The sequence below is a fragment of the Oncorhynchus masou genome, chromosome 8, assembly GCF_036934945.1.
Source record: "Oncorhynchus masou masou isolate Uvic2021 chromosome 8, UVic_Omas_1.1, whole genome shotgun sequence".
NCBI lineage: Eukaryota > Metazoa > Chordata > Actinopteri > Salmoniformes > Salmonidae > Oncorhynchus > Oncorhynchus masou.
In genome coordinates, this window is record NC_088219.1 from 16,323,930 (window position 1) to 16,348,673 (window position 24,744).

Genomic DNA, 24,744 nt, shown 5'->3' on the forward strand with positions numbered 1-24,744 from the left:
GGAGGAAAGGTGGACGGGGCGCCTAGTCAAAACAGAGAGGAAAGAGTAGTGACGACACACAGGTATGTGTGCTGGTGGTATGATTCCAATTAAAATTGCAATCTTATTAGGTGTATACAGCAGCATCCCAGAATACAAGCGTTGCTCCAGGTGTCATTTCAGCAGCTTGATCAGCACATTCAGCAGGTAGCTTAGTGGTTAAGAGCATTGGGCCAGTAACAAAAAAGGTCGCTGGTTCGAATCCCTGAGCTGACCAGGTGAAACATCTGCCGATGTGTCCTTGAGCAAGGCACTTAACCCTAATTGCTCCTCTAAGTCATTCTGGATAATAGTGTCTGCTACAACATAGGAGTACATCATGTGGTTGGTAGATAACTTGATGGGTCCTCTACACCTTGAATAAAGAACTAAGGACACATTGTTACAGCGTCTGTGCGCATCAGGAGCAGCGTAATCAAATGATTGAAGTTCGTGTTGACAAAGGGGAAGGTTTATTGAAATCATTGCTCATGGTAGAATGAATTGCAAAAGGAAATGCAAGAAAATCTGTATTGAGTTTGCATTGGTATGATTCTGTGCTTTCAGTAGAAACAGTTGTGACTGCTAGCTAAGATATCTGATATACTCCTCTGAATGAAGCATAAGAAAAATATTTTCTTCTCCAACTCATTTTTAATAGCAGGTAGTCACTGCTGAACAAAAAAGGTATTTAGTATAAAACAGCATTTGGTGAAATAATATCAAATAAATACATTTAACAAAGCACCACAATATTGATCAAAGTCATGACGTTGCACTGTGTATATGGGAAGCTACATTCAATAAAAATATTTACATTTCCAGCACATGCACCAAACAAACTTAGAGAAAAATTCTAAACTGAATATGTAAAATAAGATCCAGCAGGAGAAACTAAAAAGGTGCTAAATAATAAACACAATTCACATTAAAGCAGTACAAGCAAGAAACCTTTTTCCCTTTTAAAAACACATTTGGACACTTCAGCTTCAAATGGCCAGGGTCACACTTGGAAAGGACTGGGAATCAAATCACACTCAAGCCAGTTAGCTACAACAAAAGAAGAAAAACAATCAAACGCACAGACAGACATTCATTTGAAACTACGGCGAGCACATATCCTATCACACAATCAGAACCCAAAAGCCTATTGTATGTTGGTGCTGTTTTAAGTCAAATTTGAAAAGTAACAACACCCTGAAGGGGTAGGTGTACCAAGAGTGTTTAAATACTGGTCCCAGATCTGTCTAGGCTTTAGACCTCTGACTATAGCCTGGTCCCAGACCTATATGATATTTAGCCAACTTCTCTGAGAATTGTTGCCCTGCCATGTATAAAACATGTAACCTGTATGGCATGACAACTACACAACAGTCAGAGACGTCTAAACCCTAGACATGTCTGGAACCAGGCTATAGTCAGAAGTCTAAACCCTAGACAGGTCTGGAACCAGGCTATAGTCAGAGACGTCTAAACCCTAGACAGGTCTGGAACCAGGCTATAGTCAGAGATGTCTAAACCCTAGACAGGTCTGGAACCAGGCTATAGTCAGAGACGTCTAAACCCTAGACAGGTCTGGAACCAGGCTATAGTCAGAGACGTCTAAAACCTAGACAGGTCTGGAACCAGGCTATAGTCAGAGACGTCTAAAACCTAGACAGTTCTGGAACCAGAACATAGTCAGAGGTCTAAACCCTAGACCAGTGGCAGCAGCCCTACACGGTCAGCCCCACAGCTCTCCCTGGAGGGCACACGCAAAAACAACAGCCCAATTCAAAATATCCAACTAACAGAAATACAATCTCTTGTAAGTTTGGACATAAAATTATACAACTAAGATGTAAAAAGGGTTTAAGAGAGAGTTGGACATGGAAGGATAATAAAACAGTGTGAGTAGAAATGGGGGAGGGGGGGTCATCTCTCCCCTCAGTGTGACGGCGGACAATGGGAGGGGGGTGGACAGTTTTCACATTCCGGCAGGCAACGTATGGAGGAGACCGGGGGGGGGGGGCTCTTTACTTCTTCCAAACGGTGTAGAAAACCCACCTGAATCAGCTCATTAAGGAAAATGCCATGTAAACAACAAGTAACCAAGACTCTTAAGTGCAAGACTCTTTTCTTGAAGGATACAGTTCCATATAAGAGGGCACACACACCACCTCCTTGGAGAAGTCTACAGGACATGAGAGCCTTCCCAGCTGCTCCTCATAAAGAGCCAGTGTCTCAGTCAGATTGGCACTATTACCCTGATGACACAGAATTAAAACATGGACCACACAGCAATTAGGGGACAAATTTAAAAAAACAAAACAAACAAACATCACACTTGGACAAACTTGTCTCTCATGAACAACAAAGATATACGAGACAGACATATAAGTTAATCATGTGTAGGGATGGTGATCTCAATATGAGCTGAATTCCACACAAGGGTGGGGTGACTGTATGAAGCACTCAGTGAATATGGGTCTCACCTGTGTGAAGTACTTCCCAGTAGGACGCAGTACTTTTATTGAGAGATCCAAGATAAGCTGTAGGAACTCCCATGTAGAGTCTGAGACAGAGTAAACCGTCTTTCAACCAATCATGCAAGTGTTTCATACAAGCCCCGATGCACGAAACAGGTTAAGATTACACTATCCACATCCTAAAATCAGATCAATTCTTTGCAATGTGGTACAAGGCTTTACAAGAACCCTACCAGTATTCATCATTGCATACACTGTTAGAACAGAATGTCCAAGAAGACCCCATGAGAAAGCCTTTGTCACTCACCCTCCTCTGGCGCTGTGGAGATGGGGACCGCTGTGAGGTCATTGATGACGTAATCAAACGTCTTCCCTTCCTCAACATACTTTTTAAGAACAGGAACGCAGTCCTCTACCAACACCTGGAATGAGATAAGAGCAGATGAAACAGACGGAGGGGGTTCAGGGACATGTCGTTATGGAAACCCCATGTAGTAACATACAAGACTACAGAGAGCGGAGCAAATCTATTCAGAGCAAATGACAAACTTTCCATCTCAACTAAGGAGAGGTGCAGTGGATAGCACTGTCCTGCTCACCTGGTAACATTCTCCCTTCAGGTTGTCCAGAACACTTCCACATGCCTTCCTCATGTGTGTTCTACACCCATCAATCACCATTTGGTCGATGTAAACACTTTGTCAAGGCATTACAAACCAGGCACAGGGGAAGACAGATGACAGACCAGATAATCCTACCGGGCAACGTCTCAAACAAAATGCTCATAAGAGGTCAGTGTTAAAATATTGCTGGTGCAAATCCCTGAAGCAATATGTTAACTGAGCACAGAGAGAAGTGAACAGCAGGGTCCTGAAAGGATATCTCCACCATGGTGATCATCTTTGGCTTGAGTTTGACGGCCTCTGCGAGGATTCCTCCATCGCCGCCTCCTAAGATCAGCACCTCCTTCCCTGCATAGTTCTCTTGCCCTCTGCCCATGATGGCCTGGGTGTAGGGCAGGTCACTCTCTGCCAGATCTGTCATATAATCACATTACAGTAAGCCCCTTCACTGTGACAGACCTGCCATATAATCACATTACAGTAGGCCCCTTCACTGTGACAGACCTGCCATATAATCACATTACAGTAGGCCCCTTCACTGTGACAGACCTGCCATATAATCACATTACAGTAGGCCCCTTCACTGTGACAGACCTGCCATATAATCACATTACAGTAGGCCCCTTCACTGTGACAGACCTGCCATATAATCACATTACAGTAGGCCCCTTCACTGTGACAGACCTGCCATATAATCACATTACAGTAGGCCCCTTCTTCACTGTGACAGACCTGCCATATAATCACATTACAGTAGGCCCCTTCACTGTGACAGACCTGCCATATAATCACATTACAGTAGGCCCCTTCACTGTGACAGACCTGCCATATAATCACATTTCACTGTGAGATCTGTCATATAATCACATTACAGTAGGCCCCTTCACTGTGACAGACCTGCCATATAATCACATTACAGTAGGCCCCTTCACTGTGACAGATCTGCCATATAATCACATTACAGTAGGCCCCTTCACTGTGACAGACCTGCCATATAATCACATTACAGTAGGCCCCTTCACTGTGACAGACCTGTCATATAATCACATTACAGTAGGCCCCTTCACTGTGACAGATCTGTCATATAATCATATTACAATATCATTAGATAAGTAAGCCACATGCCGTGACTGAAACCCAGCCAAATGTTCATCATCATATTAGATTCAGTTTTCAGAAGTGAAAAAGAAGTTGAACAACAAGTGACCTAAATAAGTAAAGTAAATAACATAATTACTACAATAATTCATAACAATATTATCTAAAATGAAGGCCTGTAGGAATGCTATATTTTACTTACTAACATCCCCATTGAGGATCAGGATATTGCCAAACTGCTGTGAGTGCATGATCTTTATGTTCTGGTATGCAGAGTCCTCATCGTATACAACCCGATCTATGTCATACTCCACCAGTCTGCCGTCTGCTGTGGGCCAGTATCGATCAACAGCTGCACCTCGTGTCAGAGCTGGGAGCCTGGGGAAGGTGGGACATGGTACATATCATGTTCATGATGCCATCATGGAGATATTGACAGAGGGTTATAGGGTAATCGTTTCACACTACAGCTTGTGTCCAGTCACAAGATAGTCAACAAACAAGGCCACTACTGTAAGATCATCCACCACGAGGCTTACCTCTTGACCCTCTTAATGTTTCCATGTAGGAGACTTCTCAGCTTCTCTTCCAGTGTATTCAAAAGCTGAGAGAAAAATCGAATACTGTATTTGTTATTTTGCATATTCTAATGCTACATTAAGCAAAATATCCTAAATGTCAAATAGTCCAAAGGCCTACGAGACCACATGTTCGAAAGGTTTGTAAGCAAGCATTTCACTGTAAAGTCGACACCAGTTGTATTCGGCGCATGTGAGAAACACAGCAACACATCCAATTGAATCTAATTAATGGAAATATTTCTTACTTCGGGTAAATATGATAAGGTCTGTTAAATATGATTTTTTTTTTTGTATTTGTGTTATTGTTTTATGTATGTATGCAAGCAGGTCTATTGTGAAGAGAAGTTTCTCTCATCACCTACATTCTCTACTTGTACAATGTTATCTCCTTCACAACACTGCAGATCAATGGTAAGCAGGCCATGGGCGGTCACACGCAGAATAACCAACCTGAAAAGAGAGACATACAGAAACAGAGAAAGAAGCAGAGTTAAATTGAGAGAAACATAGAATTGAATCTAGGCTATAACTTCTCTCTCTTCACTTCGCTCTCCTTCAACACAAAGCTCATGAGGAGAGCCATGGCATGACAGGTTGTGGCCTATTGACCTAAGCTTTATGAAAGCTCAGTGGAGAGCCAATGGGCAGCTGAAGGTTGAGCATTTCTACCCAAAATGTGTGGTGTTGCTGCGGGTATATCCATGCAGGCTTAGGCCCACACAATGGCCAACCGCCAGTGTTTAGTAGTCACCACACACACACACACAAAACAAGCGCCAAAGCCCTTACATCCGATAAACAAAGCCACTAAAGAGCTAAGCGTTCATTTGAACGTGAGCCATTGTGGTACCAATAAAACACTTAACCGGCAAATCAATGGTCTTCCTAAAGGGTGTCTGACCACTGGAACACACCTGGGGTTTTTATTAGCCAGTCATTGTTTTAAATGTAATTTTACTTTATTTAACTAGGCAAGTCCGTTAATAACAAGCTAGTGTTTGGGCTAGCTACAGTGTTTGCAACTTCTGTCTACATTTGTTTTGCATAAACCTTGACAACCTCACACATTCAAACACTACATACACACACACATTTACAACACAAAACACACATAATTTGCCTAGTCACTTTACCCTGCCTTCCAGCACGCAATAGGCTGACCAATACAAGGGTTGAAAAATTGTTGGCCATCTGGATAAATTTGAGGCTTTTTGAGCCTGACAGCGAGCCATCATCAACCAGATTGAAAAGTGATAGTGAAGATGAGGCCTCGGAGTCTGATGTTCAAGAAGTGGACAATGAGGAGGTCCAGGGAGAAGACATGGAAGCCTGAGAGGAAGACAACCAAACCTTCAGTTTCTGGACTATCATTTTACACATGTATGTTGAATACATTTTTTGGAGATGCAATGGATCAGTGGGGATCATTCAATATTCCCTTTCTTTCGTTGTTCAGTGAAATCATCCCATGTGAAGAGTCAACTCATTTAATTAAAGTTACATTCGTAACTAAATAGTTTTATTTCTATTGGAAGGATTTAATCATTTGCAATTATGTCTACTTATGATAAGGTAAAAGGTTTATGTTTCTGTCTCCATATGAAATGGTAAATATATCCAATGCAAAAGACATCAACACATAAATGGTATTAATATTAATGTACATACATTTCCGTTATTTCCCATATATTCCTGTTAATTCCCACGGAATGTTTCCACCTCTGAATATTCCCCAAAATGTGCAACCCTAGTTATAACATCTACAGAAAAGACAGAAATGTCAATGGGGGGCGGTGTTAAGCTTAGGTAGGATCTCATGTTAAATACTGTTGAAGTAATATGGCTACAGGCTCACCTGTCTCACCTGTCTCACCTAAAGCCCATTCTTGTGGGAAGCTACTATAGACCACCAAGTGCTAACAGTCAGTATCTGGATAATATGTGTGAAATGCTTGATAATGTATGTGACAAACAGAGAGGTATATTTTCTGGGCAACCTAAATGTTGACTGGCTTTCATCAAGCTGCCCACTCCAGAAGAAACATCAAACTGTAACCAGTGCCTGCACCCTGGTTCATGCTTTCAGCAATCTGAGGAACTGAAGAAGGACGACAACATCCTCTTGAACACCCTTCTTTGCACAGGGAAGACAACAGTCATCTCTGGCCCCCTGCCATGCTATAGAAGGTATTCGGAGCGTTACAGCCGCGTAGCTGCCCTAAACGAGTTCCTGAAGCTCTCCAAAAACAGAAATGTCTCCTTTAGTGACAATTTTGACTTCCTGTGAGAGCAACCAACACTCTTTAAAAGAGATGGGATTCACCCTAACTGCAGGGGTTCCCGGATTATCTCCAACATAGCGAACTGCTTAAGAGACTGACGGTAGCAAGGATCTCATGTCAGATGATGCGGAAGCAATATGGCTACAGGTTCATCTGCCTCACCTAAAGCCTATTCTCGTAGGAAGTTGTTATAGACCAGTGCTAAATGTCAGTATTTGGACTATATGTGTGAATCAAGTCAACCTACCAGGGTAGTTACAAACAGAACAGGAACTAAATCATCCATGTGTGTTGATCACATCTTTACTAATGTTGCAGAAATCTTCTATAAAGCAGTATGGACACCCATCAGATGTAGTGATGATAATATAATAGCCATAATTAGAAAAAAAACGAAGTTCCAAAGATTGGACCTAAAATGGTGTATAAATGAACATAAAGGTTTTGCAATTGTACCTAAGTCGAAGATGTGAAAAATATTTGTTGGTCCGATGTGTGTAATGAGGGACATCCGGACGCTGAAGTATTTATGAAACTGCTTCTTCCGGTTACGGATAGGCATGTGCCCATCAAGAAGCACGTATTGCACTTCGATGTACACGGAGGGAAAATGTCAGTCTTTCCTGGCTCAAAGTTGAGGAGAGTTTGACTGCATCACTATTGATGTGTTGAAGGTACAGAACTGTCTGTTCAAGCAGTTGGCACACAGTTCAGACACTAATCGGCACAACACAAGACGTGCAACCAGAGGTCTCTTCACAGTCCCCAGGTCCAGAATAGAGCCATGACTACATGGAACTCTGCCACCCCCGGTAACTCAGGATAGCAATGAAACCAGTATAAAAAATAAAATATATTTTAAAGTGGTCGCACGAAGGCGACTGAAGAGACAGCCATTTTATATTTATACTGATATACTGATATGTAGGCTGTGTGTGACATTTTAAATGTATGAGTTTCACTCTTGACTAATAATGTTCTGTACTATGTATTATTCCATTCCATTTACATTTACATTTAAGTCATTTAGCAGACGCTCTTATCCAGAGCGACTTACAAATTGGTGAATTCACCTTCTGACATCAGTGGAACAGCCACTTTACAATAGTGCATCTAAATCATTTAAGGGGGGGGTGAGAAGGATTGCTTTATCCTATCCTAGGTATTCCTTGAAGAGGTGGGGTTTCAGGTGTCTCCGGAAGGTGGTGATTGACTCCGCTGTCCTGGCGTCGTGAGGGAGTTTGTTCCACCATTGGGGGGCCAGAGCAGCGAACAGTTTTGACTGGGCTGAGCGGGAACTGTACTTCCTCAGTGGTAGGGAGGCGAGCAGGCCAGAGGTGGATGAACGCAGTGCCCTTGTTTGGGTGTAGGGCCTGATCAGAGCCTGGAGGTACTGCGGTGCCGTTCCCCTCACAGCTCCGTAGGCAAGCACCATGGTCTTGTAGCGGATGCGAGCTTCAACTGGAAGCCAGTGGAGAGAGCGGAGGAGCGGGGTGACGTGAGAGAACTTGGGAAGGTTGAACACCAGACGGGCTGCGGCGTTCTGGATGAGTTGTAGGGGTTTAATGGCACAGGCAGGGAGCCCAGCCAACAGCGAGTTGCAGTAATCCAGACGGGAGATGACAAGTGCCTGGATTAGGACCTGCGCCGCTTCCTGTGTGAGGCAGGGTCGTACTCTGCGGATGTTGTAGAGCATGAACCTACAGGAACGGGCCACCGCCTTGATGTTAGTTGAGAATGACAGGGTGTTGTCCAGGATCACGCCAAGGTTCTTAGAGCTCTGGGAGGAGGACACAATGGAGTTGTCAACCGTGATGGCGAGATCATGGAATGGGCAGTCCTTCCCCGGGAGGAAGAGCAGCTCCGTCTTGCCGAGGTTCAGCTTGAGGTGGTGATCCGTCATCCACACTGATATGTCTGCCAGACATGCAGAGATGCGATTCGCCACCTGGTCATCAGAAGGGGGAAAGGAGAAGATTAATTGTGTGTCGTCTGCATAGCAATGATAGGAGAGACCATGTGAGGTTATGACAGAGCCAAGTGACTTGGTGTATAGCGAGAATAGGAGAGGGCCTAGAACAGAGCCCTGGGGGACACCAGTGGTGAGAGCGCGTGGCGAGGAGACAGATTCTCGCCACGCCACCTGGTAGGAGCGACCTGTCAGGTAGGACGCAATCCAAGCGTGGGCCGCACCGGAGATGCCCAACTCGGAGAGGGTGGAGAGGAGGATCTGATGGTTCACAGTGTCGAAGGCAGCCGATAGGTCTAGAAGGATGAGAGCAGAGGAGAGAGAGTTAGCTTTAGCAGTGCGGAGCGCCTCCGTGATACAGAGAAGAGCAGTCTCAGTTGAATGACTAGTCTTGAAACCTGACTGATTTGGATCAAGAAGGTCATTCTGAGAGAGATAGCGGGAGAGCTGGCCAAGGACGGCACGTTCAAGAGTTTTGGAGAGAAAAGAAAGAAGGGATACTGGTCTGTAGTTGTTGACATCGGAGGGATCGAGTGTAGGTTTTTTCAGAAGGGGTGCAACTCTCGCTCTCTTGAAGACGGAAGGGACGTAGCCAGCGGTCAGGGATGAGTTGATGAGCGAGGTGAGGTAAGGGAGAAGGTCTCCGGAAATGGTCTGGAGAAGAGAGGAGGGGATAGGGTCAAGCGGGCAGGTTGTTGGGGGCCGGCCGTCACAAGAAGCGAGATTTCATCTGGAGAGAGAGGGGAGAAAGAGGTCAGAGCACAGGGTAGGGCAGTGTGATCAGAACCAGCGGTGTCGTTTGACTTAGCAAACGAGGATCGGATGTCGTCGACCTTCTTTTCAAAATGGTTGACGAAGTCATCTGCAGAGAGGGAGGAGGGGGGGGGGATTCAGGAGGGAGGAGAAGGTGGCAAAGAGCTTCCTAGGGTTAGAGGCAGATGCTTGGAATTTAGAGTGGAAGAAAGTGGCTTTAGCAGCAGAGACAGAGGAGGAAAATGTAGAGAGGAGGGAGTGAAAGGATGCCAGGTCCGCAGGGAGGCGAGTTTTCCTCCATTTCCGCTCGGCTGCCCGGAGCACTGTTCTGTGAGCTCGCAATGAGTCGTCGAGCCACGGAGCGGGAGGGGAGGACCGAGCCGGCCTGGAGGATAGGGGACATAGAGAGTCAAAGGATGCAGAAAGGGAAGAGAGGAGGGTTGAGGAGTCAGAATCAGGAGATAGGTTGGAGAAGGTATGAGCAGAGGGAAGAGATGATAGGATGGAAGAGGAGAGAGTAGCGGGGGAGAGAAAGCGAAGGTTGGGACGGCGCGATACCATCCGAGTAGGGGCAGTGTGGGAAGTGTTGGATGAGAGCGAGAGGGAAAATGATACAAGGTAGTGGTCGGAGACTTGGAGGGGAGTTGCAATGAGGTTAGTGGAAGAACAGCATCTAGTAAAGATGAGGTCGAGCGTATTGCCTGCCTTGTGAGTAGGGGGGGAAGGTGAGAGGGTGAGGTCAAAAGAGGAGAGGAGTGGAAAGAAGGAGGCAGAGAGGAATGAGTCAAAGGTAGACGTGGGGAGGTTAAAGTCGCCCAGGACTGTGAGAGGTGAGCCGTCCTCAGGAAAGGAGCTTATCAAGGCATCAAGCTCATTGATGAACCTGGAGGGCGATAAATGATAAGGATGTTAAGCTTGAAAGGGCTGGTAACTGTGACAGCATGGAATTCAAAGGAGGCGATAGACAGATGGGTAAGGGGAGAAAGAGAGAATGACCACTTGGGAGAGATGAGGATCCCGGTGCCACCACCCCGCTGACCAGAAGCTCTCGGGGTGTGCGAGAACACGTGGGCGGACGAAGAGAGAGCAGTAGGAGTAGCAGTGTTGTCTGTGGTGATCCATGTTTCCGTCAGTGCCAAGAAGTCGAGGGACTGGAGGGAGGCATAGGCTGAGATGAACTCTGCCTTGTTGGCCGCAGATCGGCAGTTCCAGAGGCTACCGGAGACCTGGAACTCCACGTGGGTCGTGCGCGCTGGGACCACCAGATTAGGGTGGCCGCGGCCACGCGGTGTGGAGCGTTTGTATGGTCTGTGCAGAGAGGAGAGAACAGGGATAGATAGACACATAGTTGACAGGCTACAGAAGAGGCTACGCTAATGCAAAGGAGATTGGAATGACAAGTGGACTACACTTATCGAATGTTCAGAACGTTAAGCTTACGTAGCAAGAATCTTATTGACTAAAATGATTGAAATGATACAGTACTGCTGGAGTAGGCTAGCTGGCAGTGGCTACGTTGTTGACACTACACTAATCAAGTCGTTCCGTCGAGTGTAACAGTTTCTACAGTGCTGCTATTCGGGGCTAGCTGGCTAGCTAGCAGTGTTGATTACGTAACGTTACGTTAAAAGAACGACAATAGCTGGCTAGCTAACCTAGAAAATCGCTCCAGACTACACAATTGTCTTAGATACAAAGACGGCTATGTAGCTAGCTAGCTACGATCAAAGAAATCAAACCGTTGTACTGTAATGAAGTGAAATGAAAATGTGATACTACCTGTGGAGCGAGGCGGAATGTTGACCGGGTTGTTGAAGTTCAAATCGGAAGACGTTGGCTAGCTGTTGGCTAGCTAGCTAGCAGTAACTCCTACGTTAAGGACGACAAGTAGCTGGCTAGATAACCTCGGTAAATTAAGATAATCACTCTAAGTCTACACACTCTAAACTACACAATTACCTTGGATACGAAGACAGCAAAGACAACTATGTAGCTAGCTAACACTACACTAATCGAGTCGTTGAGTGTAATAGTTTCTACAGTGCTAGTGGACGTTAGCTAGCTGCTGGGCATATAGCAGTGTAGACTACGTTAGGACGACGAAATACGATAATTACGCAATTATCTTTGATACAAAGACGGCTATGTAGCTAGCTAAGAAGAAATTGCTAAGATTAGACAAATCAAACCGTTGTACTATAATGAAATGTAATGAAAAGTTATACTACCTGCGGACCGAAGTGTAGATGCGACCGCTCGCTCCAACCCGGAACCTATTTGACATAGACCCCAGGAAGAGTATTTGACATAGACCCCAGGAAGAGTAGCTGATGCTATGGGGATCCTAATAAATACCAAATGTTATCAGTCAACCTACCAGGGTATTTACAAAAAACAGCACAGGAATGAAATCAACATGTATTGATTACATCGTCACTAATTCTACAGAAATCTGCTTTAAAGCAGTATCCAAATCCATCGGATGTAGTGATCACCTTATAGTAGCAATATCTAACGAAACCAAAGTTCCAAAGGCTGGGCCTAATATAGTGTATAAGAGGTCATACAATAAGTTTTGTAGTATAATAAAGTGCTGATCTGCCTTAACAACACTATCAACAAGGCAGGTCCTACAGGCTAGAGGTCGACCGATTATGATTTTTCAATGCCGATACCGATTAAAATCGGACACATTTTTTTTTTTGTAATAATGACATTTACAACAACACTGAATGAACACTTATTTTAACTTAATATAATACATCAATAAAATAAATTTAGCCTCAAATAAATAATGAAACATGTTCAATTTGGTTTAAATAATGCAAAAACAAAGTGTTGGAGAAGAAAGTAAAAGTGCAATATGTGCCATGTAAGAAAGCTAACGTTTAAGTTCCTTGCACAGAACATGAAAACATATGAAAGCTGGTGGTTACTTTTAACGTGTTCACGCTACACGTTCCCCAAGGGCACCCCCCCCCCACCCTCTCAACTCAAAAAGTGGCGCACAGAATGCAAAAATATTCTTAGAAATATTTAACCTCCACACATTAACAAGTCCAATAGCTCAAATGAAAGATGAACACCGTGTTCATCTACCCAGCGAGTCAGATTTCTAAAATGTTTTACGGCGAAAACATAGCACATATGTATGTCAAACCACCACAAAGACAGACGATATGTAGCCATTTTGTCGAACAAAAGATGCAATCACAAACGCAGGATTAAAAGAAAAATAATTCACTAACCTTTTGAAAATCTTCATCAGATGACGGTAATAGGACATGTTACACAGTACATTTATGTTTTTTTTCAATAATATGCCATTTATATCCATATATCTCCGTTTACATTGACGCCATGTTCAGAAAATGCTAAAAAATGTCCGGAGAAATTATAGATAGCTCCGCCAGATAACGCCAGATAACAGCAATACACATCATAAACTTTGACTAAATATACATGTTCTACATATAGTTAGAAAGATACACTGCTTCTTAATGCAATCGCTTTGTCACGTCTTTTTAACGTTACAGAAATCGTTTACTATTCAATAATCTGAGATGGCGCTCAGACATAAGCAATATTTCTCCGCTATATTGGAGTCAACAGAAACACAAAATTACAACATAAATATTCCCTTACCTTTGATGGTCTTCGATCAGAATGTAGTGGAAGGAGTCATACTTACCCAAAACATTGTTTGGTTTCAAGTCGTGTGTCTTTGTATTAGCTAGCATATGCTTCAAGTTCCAGCTGAAATGCATCCAAAATGACTTCTGGTCCCGAACAGTTGCGCATCAAAATTTAAAAATTACATATTATATGTCGACTAAACTGGTCAAACTAAGTGCAGAATCAAGCTTTAGGATGTTATTAACATACAAAACAATTGGCGATTCAACCGGACAAAAGCCATTCCTCTCAGACAATCTGGAACGGAGGAATGACTGTGTACAATTCGCGCCCGAACGCGCATCTATTTTCTCGCGACACTCACAATTTTGCCTGCCAAAGGGTCAAAGCTCGTGGGATTTGCACAATTAAACTCTCTACTGATAGAGGACATCTTGCGGAAGACATAGAAACGGTTCCCAGATCCATAGCTGTTTGGGAAGGGTGGGGGCGATGACGTCAAAGTTGGCCCAACTTTCTGGATGAGAAAACTAGTTTGGGAGATTGGCTGCCCTGTGAGTTCTGCTATACATACAGACATAATTCAAACGGTTTTAGAAGCTTTAGAGTGTTTTCTATTCAATAATAATTATTATATGCATATATTAGCAATTTTGCACAGATTTTTTTTCAGTTTACTATGGGCACGCAATTCATCCAAAGGGGGCAGTATTGTCCCGAGCCTTAACAGGTTTTAACATGAGTCTTCAATATTCCCAGGTAAGAAGTTTTAGGTTGTAGTTATTATAGGAATTATAGGACTATTTCTCTCTATACCATTTATATTTCATTAACCTTTGACTATTGGATGTTCTTATAGGAACTTTAGTATTCCCAGTGTAACAGTATAGCTTCCGTCCCTCTCCTCGCCCCTACCTGGGCTCGAACCAGGAACACATCGACAACAGCCACCCTCGAAGCAGCGTTACCCATTGCTCCACAAAAGCCGCGGCCCTTGCAGAGCAAGGGGAACAACCACACCAAGTCTCAGAGTGAGTGACGTTTGAAACGCTATTAGCGCGCACCCAGCTAACTAGCTCGCCATTTCACATTGGTTACACGAGCCTAATCTTGGGAGTTGATAGGCTTGAAGTCATTAACAGCTGCTGGCAAATGCAAAAAAGTGCTGTTTGAATGAATGATTACGAGCCTGCTGCTGCCTACCATCGCTCAGTCAGACTGTTCTATCAAATCATAGACTTAGTTATAACATAACACACAGAAACACAAGCTTTAGGTCATTAATATGGTCGATCCGGAAACTATCATCTCGAAAACAAAACGTTTATTCTTTCAGTGAAATACGGAACCGTTCCATATTTTATCTAACGGGTGGCATCCATAAGTCTAAATATTTCTGTTACATTGCACAACCTTCAATGTTATGACATAATTAGGTAAAATTTTGGCAAATTAGGCAGCTCAAACTGTTGCATAATCACTGACTCTGCGTGCAATGAACGCAAGAGAAGTGACAATTTCACCTGGTTAATATTGCCTGCTAACCTGGATTTCTTTTAGCTAAATATGCAGGTTTAAAAATATATACTTCTGTGTATTGATTTTAAGAAAGGCATTGATGTTTATGAATAGGTACACATTGGAGCAACGATACACACCGCACCGATTATATGCAACGCAGGACACGCTAGATAAACTAGTAATATCATCAACCATGTGTAGTTAACTAGTGATTAAGATTGTTTTTTATAAGTTTAATGCTAGCTAGCAACTTACCTTGGCTTACTGCATTCACATAACAGGCAGTCTCCTCGTGGAGTGTAATGAGAGGCAAGTAGTTGGACTAGTTAACTGTAAGGTTGCAAGATTGAATCCCCCGAGCTGACAAGGTAAAAATCTGTCGTTCTGCCCCTGAACGAGGCAGAACCCAACATTCCTAGGCTGTCATTGAAAATAAGAATGTGTTCTTAACTGACTTATCTTGTTAAATAAAGGTGTAAAAAAAATGAACAAATAAAAATAAAACAAAATCGGCCAAATCGGTGTCCAAAAATACAGATTTCCGATTGGCCCTAATTATTCGTCCATTCCGACTAATCGGTTGACCTCTACTACAGGCCCTAATTTTGTTGCACCTGGACTACTGTTCAGTCGTGTGGTCAGATGCCACAAAGAAGGACTTTGCTCAATTGGCTCAGAACAAGGCAGCACGGCTGACCCTTAAAATGTACACAGAGCTAACATTAATACTATGCATGTCAATCTCTCATGGCTCAAAGTAGAGGAGAGATTGGCTTCATCACTACTTGTTTTTGTAAGAAGCATTGACACGCTGAATGCACCGAGCTGTCTGTTTAATCTACTAAAACACAGCTCAGACACCAATGCATACCCCACAAGACATGCCACCAGAATACCTAAGTGCAGAACAGACTATTGGAGGTGCACAGTACTATATAGAGCCATGGCTACATGGAACTCTATTCCACATCAGGTAACTGACGCAAGCAGTAGAATCAGATTTACAAAACAGATTTTTTTTTAAATACACCTTATGGAACAGAGGGGACTGTAAAGAGACACACACACACGCTAACACACACATGGATTTTGTATTGTAGATATATGGTAGTAGAGTAGTGACCTGAGGACCCCAGGAAGAGTAGCTGTTGCCTTGGCAGCAGCTAATGGGGATCCTTAATGAATACAAAATGTATTGTACAGTATGTAAGGGTGCTATGGATGTGCCTACTGTAGATGCTTTTAAAGTGTACCTAAAGCACCATACCTTGCTGAATCGGTCTTCCTGACTGTCTTCATAGTGTGTTATGTGTCTCATGTGCTGTATTACTTGTTCTTATTATTATTATCATCAAGATAAGACCCCTGGCCACTCGGGAGCCTAAGGCATCTCAGTGCAAGAAGCATCACTACAGTCCCTGGTTCGAATCCAGGCTGTATCACAACCAGCCGTGATTGAGAGTCCCATAGGGCAGCACACAATTGGCCCAGCTTTGTCCAGGTTTGGCCGGGTAGGCCGTCATTGTAAATAAGAATTTGTTCTTAACTGACTTACCTAGTTAAATAAAGGATACATTTGAAATATAAAACAAATATTTTATGTTATTAATGTAGCACTTCAGGTTTTTGAAAAGCGAACACCAACTAGGCCTATTTCATGAACATTAGATTCATTCTACAAAATATGTTGGTAAGGACATAAATAATGACAGTGTTTATGGAAATGGTGCCTACCTGCCATTCTTGCCAATGAAGGTAGCAAGATATCCATGTCCCTCAGTGTCATGGACAGTCTCTGTCATTTCCTGTTCTTGAAATATAGACTGCAGCCCATGCACAGTCGTTGGACAGTCTGCTGAACAGAAAAGGGAGGGGCATTTCTAGGGTGACAACACAATAATTAACACAACACCATACGCCCCATGTTTGAAATTCCTGTTTCAGACAGAATCACCATTAAAAATGGTAAATCAAGTAAGCCTGTTAAGAAGGTGAAATCTAGCTAGCTAAAGGAGAGACAGGGTTGCACTTACTGCACACACAAACTGTAGCTACCTTGTAACAACCACCAGAAATGTCCAATAATAAGCTAGATAACTATGTTCTTCATGTAGCCTGCAAAGTAATGTCATACTTTCCAGGTCCATACCCAAACAGTTCGAACTACTAATTCTGAAAATTACTCTCTCCAGAAATAAGTCTCTCACTGTTGCCGCCTGCTACCGACCCCCTCAGCTCCCAGCTGTGCCCTGGACACCATTTGTGAATTGATTGCCCCCCATCTAGCTTCAGAGTTTGTTCTGTTAGGTGACCTAAACTGGGATATGCTTAACACCCCGGCAGTCCTACAATCTAAGCTAGATGCCCTCAATCTCACACAAATCATCAAGGAACCCACCAGGTACAACCTTAACTCTGTAAGCAAGGGCACCCTCATAGACGTCATCCTGACCAACTGGCCCTCCAAATACACCTCTGCTGTCTTCAATCAGGATCTCAGCGACCACTGCCTCATTGCCTGTATCCGCTACGGTGCCGCAGTCAAACGACCACCCCTCATCACTGTCAAACGCTCCCTAAAATACTTCTGTGAGCAGGCCTTTCTAATCGACCTGGCCCGGGTATCCTGGAAGGACATTGACCTCATCCCGTCAGTTGAGGATGCCTGGTCATTCTTTAAGAGTAACTTCCTCACCATTTTAGATAAGCATGCTCCGTTCAAAAAATGCAGAACTAAGAACAGATACAGCCCTTGGTTCACTCTAGACCTGACTGCCCTCGACCAGCACAAAAACATCCTGTTGCGGACTGCAATAGCATCGAACAGTCCCCGCGATATGCAACTGTTCAGGGAAGTCAGGAACCAATACACGCAGTCAGTCAGGAAAGCTAAGGCCAGCTTCTTCAGGCAGAAGTTTGCATCCTGTAGCTCCAACTCCAAAAAGTTCTGGGACACTGTGAAGTCCATGGAGAACAAGAGCACCTCCTCCCAGCTGCCCACTGCACTGAGGCTAGGGAACACGGTCACCACCGACAAATCCATGATTATTGAAAACTTCAACAAGCATTTCTCAACGGCTGGCCATGCCTTCCGCCTGGCTACTACTACCTCGGCCAACAGCTCCGGCCACCCCGCAGCTCCTCGCCCAAGCCTCTCCAGGTTCTCCTTTACCCAAATCCAGATGGCAGATGTTCTGAAAGAGCTGCAAAACCTGGTCCCGTACAAATCAGCTGGGATTGACAATCTGGACCCTCTATTTCTGAAACTATCCGCTGCCATTGTCGCAACCCTTATTACCAGCCTGTTCAACCTCTCTTTCATATCGTCTGAGATCCCCAAGGATTGGAAGGCTGCCGCAGTCATCCACCTCTTCAAAGGGGGAGACACCCTGGACCCAAACTGTTACAGACCTATATCCATCCTGCCCTGCCTATCTTAAGGTCTTCGAAAGCCAAGTCAACAAACAGGTCACTGACCATCTCGAATCCCACCGTACATTCTCCGCTATGCAATCTGGTTTCCGAGCCGGTCACGGGTGCACCTCAGCCACACTCAAGGTACTAAACGACATCATAACCGCCATCGATAAAAGACAGTACTGTGCAGCCGTCTTCATCGACCTTGCCAAGGCTTTCGACTCTGTCAATCACCATATTCTTATTGGCAGACTCAGTAGCCTCGGTTTTTCGGATGACTGCCTTGCCTGGTTCACCAATTACTTTGCAGACAGAGTTCAGTGTGTCCAGTCCTCTGGCAGTCTCTATGGGGGTGCCACAGGGTTCAATTCTCGGGCCGACTCTTTTCTCTGTATATATCAATGATGTTGCTCTTGCTGCGGGCGATTCCCTGATCCACCTCTACGCAGACGACACCATTCTATATACTTTCGGCCCGTCATTGGACACTGTGCTATCTAACCTCCAAACGAGCTTCAATGCCATACAACACTCCTTCCGTGGCCTCCAACTGCTCTTAAACGCTAGTAAAACCAAATGCATGCTTTTCAACCGATCGCTGCCTGCACCCGCATGCCCGACGAGCATCACCACCCTGGATGGTTCCGACCTTGAATATGTGGACACCTATAAGTACCTAGGTGTCTGGCTAGACTGCAAACTCTCCTTCCAGATCCATATCAAACATCTCCAATCGAAAATCAAATCAAGAGTCGGCTTTCTATTCCGTAACAAAGCCTCCTTCACTCACGCTGCCAAACTTACCCTAGTAAAACTGACTATCCTACCGATCCTCGACTTCGGCGATGTCATCTACAAAATTGCTTCCAACACTCTTCTCAGCAAACTGGATGCAGTTTATCACAGTGCCATCCGTTTTGTCACTAAAGCACCTTATACTACCCACCACTGCGACTTGTATGCTCTAGTCGGCTGACCCTCGCTACATATTTGTCGCAAGACCCACTGGCTCCAGGTCATCTACAAGGCCATGCTAGGGAAATCTCCGCCTTATCTCAAGTTCACTGGTCACGATGGCAACACCCATCCGTAGCACGCGCTCCAGCAGGTGTATCTCACTGATCATCCCTAAAGCCAACAACTCATTCGGCCGCCTTTCGTTCCAGTACTCTGCTGCCTGTGGCTGGAACGAATTGCAAAAATCGCTGAAGTTGGAGACTTTTATCTCCCTCACCAACTTCAAACATCAGCTATCTGAGCAGCTAACCGATCGCTGCAGCTGTACATAATCTATTGGTAAATAGCCCACCCATTTTCACCTACCTCATCCCCACAGTTTTTATTTATTTACTTTTCTGCTCTTTTGCACACCAATATCTCTACCTGTACATGATCATCTGATCATTTATCACTCCAGTGTTAATCTGCAATATTGTAATTATTTGCCTACCTCCTCATGCCTTTTGCACACATTGTATATAGACTCCCCTTTTTTTCTACTGTGTTATTGACTTGTTAATTGTTTACTCCATGTGTAACTCTGTGTTGTCTGTTCACACTGCTATGCTTTATCTTGGCCAGGTCGCAGTTGCAAATGAGAACTTGTTCTCAACTAGCCTACCTGGTTAAATAAAGGTGAAATAAAAATAAATACAAATGTCTTGTCTGTGTACCTTAACGTTAAACAGTTGGCTATGCAGCAACAAATTAAATTAATTGATATAGCCCTTCTTACATCAGCTGATATATCAAAGTGCTGTACAGAAACCCAGCCTAAAACACCAAACAGCAAGCAATGCAGGTGTAGAAGCACATGCTAAAAATAAATGGCAGTAGCATAGCTAATTTAACTGGCAAATTCTGCTTGTATGCTATTTTCCCGTGAGTGCATATACTATAGCTATCAGACTGATAATTGGCCACTGGGACCTTGTGAATTTTTAAAAAGTGTGACCAACTTGAGATGGCTATAGCCTCATCAATAAGTTATGCTAACATTGATATGCTAACTTGTTAGCTAGTAAAGCCTGCCTGTCCATTAAAACCAATCACGCAGACAGATGAGATGCCTTTGCTAACCTAGCTAGCTAGCAACTGCACAAAAGGTCATATTACCCGCATGCCAGTCATGTTGCTGGCAACCAGCAATGTCTGATTTGGAATTATGCCATCAAGATAGCGGACGACATTTAACTAGATCAATATTACTCAGCACGTCATTAGCTACGTCCTCCGCGAAAAAAGCACTAATCGTGCATATCATAATTGTATGATTAGTATATATTAGACAGACTGCGCGTATTGACAACGATTAGTTAGCTAGCTAACGTTAGCTAGCATACAGTACATGCGCAAAGGGAAATGATTGCTTATGACCCCCATGTCCTGTATTGCTGCAACTGTTCGTAGCCACGGTGTGTGTCATTTACCTGGCGCTGAGAGGTTGAAGTCGAGGGTGTAATGTCGCAGTGCCATGACTGGGTACAGCCGTCAGCCATGCCTGGAGTAGGCAGCCGGTGTGAAAATGGAATTTGCGTGTGGGGACAGGAGGGAGCCGTGCTATTACTGCCAGAGTGTTGTTTGAAGTGGGAGGGTTTGCTAGAGTGCATACTAGTCTGTGGACACGTAGGGGGAGGGTCCGATGACGACCACCTCGTGCTCACATGTATCTACAGTTCAGATTGCAGTAGGCTTCCTGTTAGTTGTACATACACAGACACACAGAGAGAGAGAGACACAGAGAAAGAGCCTATCACTCCAGTCCTTTGTAATTATTTCTCCACTATGGCTTATTTATTGCCTTACATCCCTTATCCTTATAATTTAAACACACTTTATATATACTTTATCTATTGTATTATTGACTGTATGTTTGTTTATTCCATGTGCAACTCTGTTGTTGTTGTTTGTGTCACACTGCTTTGCTTTATCTTGGCCAGGTCGCAGTTGTAAATGAGAACTTGTTCTCAACTAGCCTACCTGGTTAAATAAAAGGTGAAATAAATATATTATAAATATGTAGTAACCAAAAAAGTGTTTAACAAATCCAAATATATTTTATATTTGAGATTCTTCAAAGTAGCCACCCTTTGTCTTGACAGCTTTGCACACGCTTGGCATTCTCTCAACCATCTTCGTGAGGTAGTCACCTGGAATACATTTCAATTAACAGGTGTGCCTTGTTAAATGTCTTTCCTTCTTAATGCATTTGAACCAATCAGTTGTGTTGTGACAAGGTAGGGATGGTATACAGAAGATGGTCTATTTCCAAATAGGGTTAAGTCCGTATTATGGCAAGAACAGCTCAAATAAGCTAAGAGAAGCGGCAGTCAATCATTACTTTAAGACATGAAGGTCAGTCAATATGGAACATTTCAAGAACTTTAAAAAGTTTCTTCAAGTGCAGTCACAATAACCATCAAGCGCTATGATGAAACTGGCTCTCATGAGGACAGCCACAGGAAAGGAAGACCCAGAGTTACCTCTGTTGCAGAAGATAAGTTCATTAGAGTTGACTGCACCTCAGATTGCAGCTCAAATAAATGCTTCAGAGTTCAAGTAACAGACACATCTCAACATCAACTGTTCAGAGGATACTCCATGAATAAAGCCTTTGTGGTCAAATTGCAAAGAAACCACTACTCAAGAACACCAATAATAAGAAGAGACTTGCTTGGGCCAAGAAACACGAGCAATGGACATTAGACTGGTGGAAATCTGTCCTTTGGTTTGATGAGTCCAAATTTGAGATTTTTGGTTCAAACCGCCAGTCTCTGCATGTGTGGTTCCCACTGTGAAGCATGAAGGAGGAGGTGTGATGGTGTGGGGGTTCAAGGCACACTTCAAGGCACACTTAACGCTGTCGTTATGGCCTGTGGAATGTTGATCCAGAGCGTCCCAAACATGCTCAAAGGATAACATGTCTGATGAGTCTTCAGGCCATGGAAGAACTGGGACATTTTCAGCTTCCAGGAATTCTGTACAGATCCTTGCAACATGGGGCTGTGTATTATCAAGATGAAACATTAGGTGATGGTGGCGGATGAATGGCACAACAATGGGCCTCAGGATCTCGCCACCATGGGGCACTCTGTTCACAGCAGTTGACATCAGCAAACCGCTTGCCCACACAACGCCATACTGCACGTACTGCCAAATTCTCTAAAACAACAATGGAGGTGGCTTATGGTAGAGAAATTAACATTCAATTCTCTGGCAACAGCTCTGGTGGACCTTCCTGCAGTCAGTATGTAAATTACAAGTTCCCTCGAAACTTGAGACATCTGTGGCAGTGTGTTGTGTGACAAAACTGCATGTTTTAGAGTGACCTTATATTGTCCCCAGCACAATGTGCACCTGTGTAATGATCATGCTGTTTAAATCAGCTTCTTGATATGCCACAGCTGTCAGTTGGATGTATTATCTTGGCAAAGGAGAATCAAATCAAATGTATTTGTCACATACACATGGTTAGCAGATGTTAATGTGAGTGTAGCGAACAGTGATGTAATAAATGTGTGAAAGTGTGTGCACATAATTTGAGCGAAATAAACTAGGATATTTTATTTCAGCTCATGAAACATGTGTCCAACACTTGTTGTGTTTATATTGTTGTTCAGTGTAGTAGTATAGAGTAAATCCTGACATCATTTATTTTCAGCCTGTATTTGTCAACACACATCGCATTCGGAAAGTATTCAGACACCTTCCCTTTTCCATATGTTGTTACATTACAGCCTTCTTCTAAAATGGATTAAATACATGTATTTCTTCATCAATCTACACACAAAACCACATAATTACAAAGTAAAAACAGGTTTTTTGAATTTTTTGCTAATTTTATTCCAAATCAAAAACAGAAATATCTTTGAATAAACTGTACTGTAATATTTAAATAAGTATTCAGAGCATTCGCTATGAGACTCGAAATTGAGCTCAGGTGCATCCCGTTTCTGTTGATCATCCTTGAGATGTTTCCACAACTTCATTGGAGTCTACCTGTGTTAAATTTAATTGATTGGACATGATTTGGAAAGACATCCATCTGTCTATATAAGGGCCCAGTGTTGACAGTGCATGTCAGAGCAAAAACCAAGCCGTGAGGTCAAAGGAATTGTCCGTAGGGCCCCCGAGACAGGATTGTGTCGAGGCACAGATCTGGGGAAGGGTACCAAAACATTTCTGCAGCATTGAAGGTCCAAGAACACAGTGGCCTTCATCATTCTTTAATGGAAGAAGTTTGGAACCACCAAGACTCTTCCTAGAGCTGGCCGCCCAGCTAAACTGAGCAATCAGGGGAAAAGGGCCTTGGTCATGGAGGTGACCAAGAACCCAATGGTCACTCTGACAGAGCTCCAGAGTTCCTTTGTGGAGATGGGAGAACCTTCCATGAGGACAATCATCTCTGCAGCACTCCACCAATCAGGCCTTTATGGTAGAGTGGCCAGACGGAAGCCACTCCTCAGTAAAAGGCACATGACAGCCCACTGGAGTTTACCAAAGGGCACCTAAAGGACTCTCAGACCATGAGAAACAAGATTATCTGGTATTATGAAACCAAGATTGAACTCTTTGGGCTTAATGTCAAGCGTCACTTCTGTAGGAAACCTGGCATCATCCCTACAGTGAAGCATGGTGGTGGCAGCATCATGATGTGGGGATGTTTTTCAGTGGCAGGGACTGGGAGAATAGTCAGGATTGAGGGAAAGATGAACAGAGCAAAGTACAGAGAGATCCTTGATGAACCTGCTCCAGAGCTCTCAGGACCTCAGACTGCGGTTCATCTTCCAACAGGACAATGACCCTAAGCACACAGCCAAGACAACGTAGGAGTGGCTTGGGACAAGTCTCTGAATGTCCGTGAGTGGCCCAGCCAGAGCCCGGAATTGAACCCGACCGAGCATCTCTGGAGAGACCTGAAAGTAGCTGTGTCACTTTGACATTGTGGGGTCTTGTGTGTTGGGCAGTGACATTTTTAAAACATTTTATTTAAAAAAAAATATTCGGGCTGTAACACAACAAAGTGTGGAAAAAAGTCAAATGTAAATGTGCTGCTTGCATGATCATGAGCAAAGTCATTGTAGCCTATCATTTCACTTCCCCTGTGAGAACCACTGTGTCCATTAGAAAAACGCATATGAGCTATCTTTCAATAGTTATCCATATTACCAGAGCTTCATCTTATTCTTTCTAACTATTTGTATGGCAGATTTGTCTGCAATTTATGGAAGATGACAAAACTTTGGACATAACAATAGATGGCAAAGATAGGCCAGTGGTTTCAATCTGTGGAAACATTTTCCCTAAATCAATGCTTATGACAAATCTAGCTCCAGATCCAGCCATAGAGTCAGCTAGTTAATCTTTTGAATACGGTGT

At 43.7% G+C, this 24,744-nt stretch overlaps 1 protein-coding gene across 3 annotated transcripts; it reads right to left on the reverse strand.

The window, feature by feature from the left end:
- Nucleotides 1-474: 474 nt before the first annotated feature.
- On the reverse strand, nucleotides 475-20,975 carry LOC135544217 (spermine synthase-like). 3 transcript variants are annotated; one of them, XM_064971670.1, is made up of 11 exons: nucleotides 20,796-20,975; nucleotides 16,684-16,801; nucleotides 5,151-5,238; nucleotides 4,747-4,811; nucleotides 4,410-4,585; nucleotides 3,367-3,523; nucleotides 3,086-3,173; nucleotides 2,794-2,908; nucleotides 2,493-2,572; nucleotides 2,149-2,264; nucleotides 475-2,064 (listed from the first exon to the last, which is right to left on the reverse strand). In XM_064971670.1, the coding sequence occupies exons 1-11, from the start codon at nucleotides 20,839-20,841 to the stop codon at nucleotides 2,034-2,036; spliced, it is 1,080 nt and encodes a 359-aa protein (XP_064827742.1). In that variant the 5' UTR covers nucleotides 20,842-20,975; the 3' UTR covers nucleotides 475-2,033. The 3 variants fall into 3 exon arrangements, with proteins under 3 accessions (XP_064827742.1, XP_064827741.1, XP_064827743.1); XM_064971669.1 differs by having other exon boundaries at nucleotides 16,684-16,804; XM_064971671.1 differs by lacking the exon at nucleotides 20,796-20,975 and adding an exon at nucleotides 20,482-20,704.
- Nucleotides 20,976-24,744: the final 3,769 nt, after the last annotated feature.

What these genes read in the sequence shown, in the direction of transcription:
- LOC135544217 (XM_064971669.1), bottom strand. Translation starts at nt 20,841, where the DNA reads ATGGCACTGCGACATTACACCCTCGACTTCAACCTCTCAGCGCCAG. An exon ending in TTCATTGGCAAGAATGGCAG is followed by an intron (nt 5,239 to 16,683) that starts GTAGGCACCATT and finishes CTCTCTTTTCAG; the next exon opens with GTTGGTTATTCTGCGTGTGA. An exon ending in GATCCTCAATGGGGATGTTA is followed by an intron (nt 3,524 to 4,409) that starts GTAAGTAAAATA and finishes ATTATATGACAG; the next exon opens with ATCTGGCAGAGAGTGACCTG.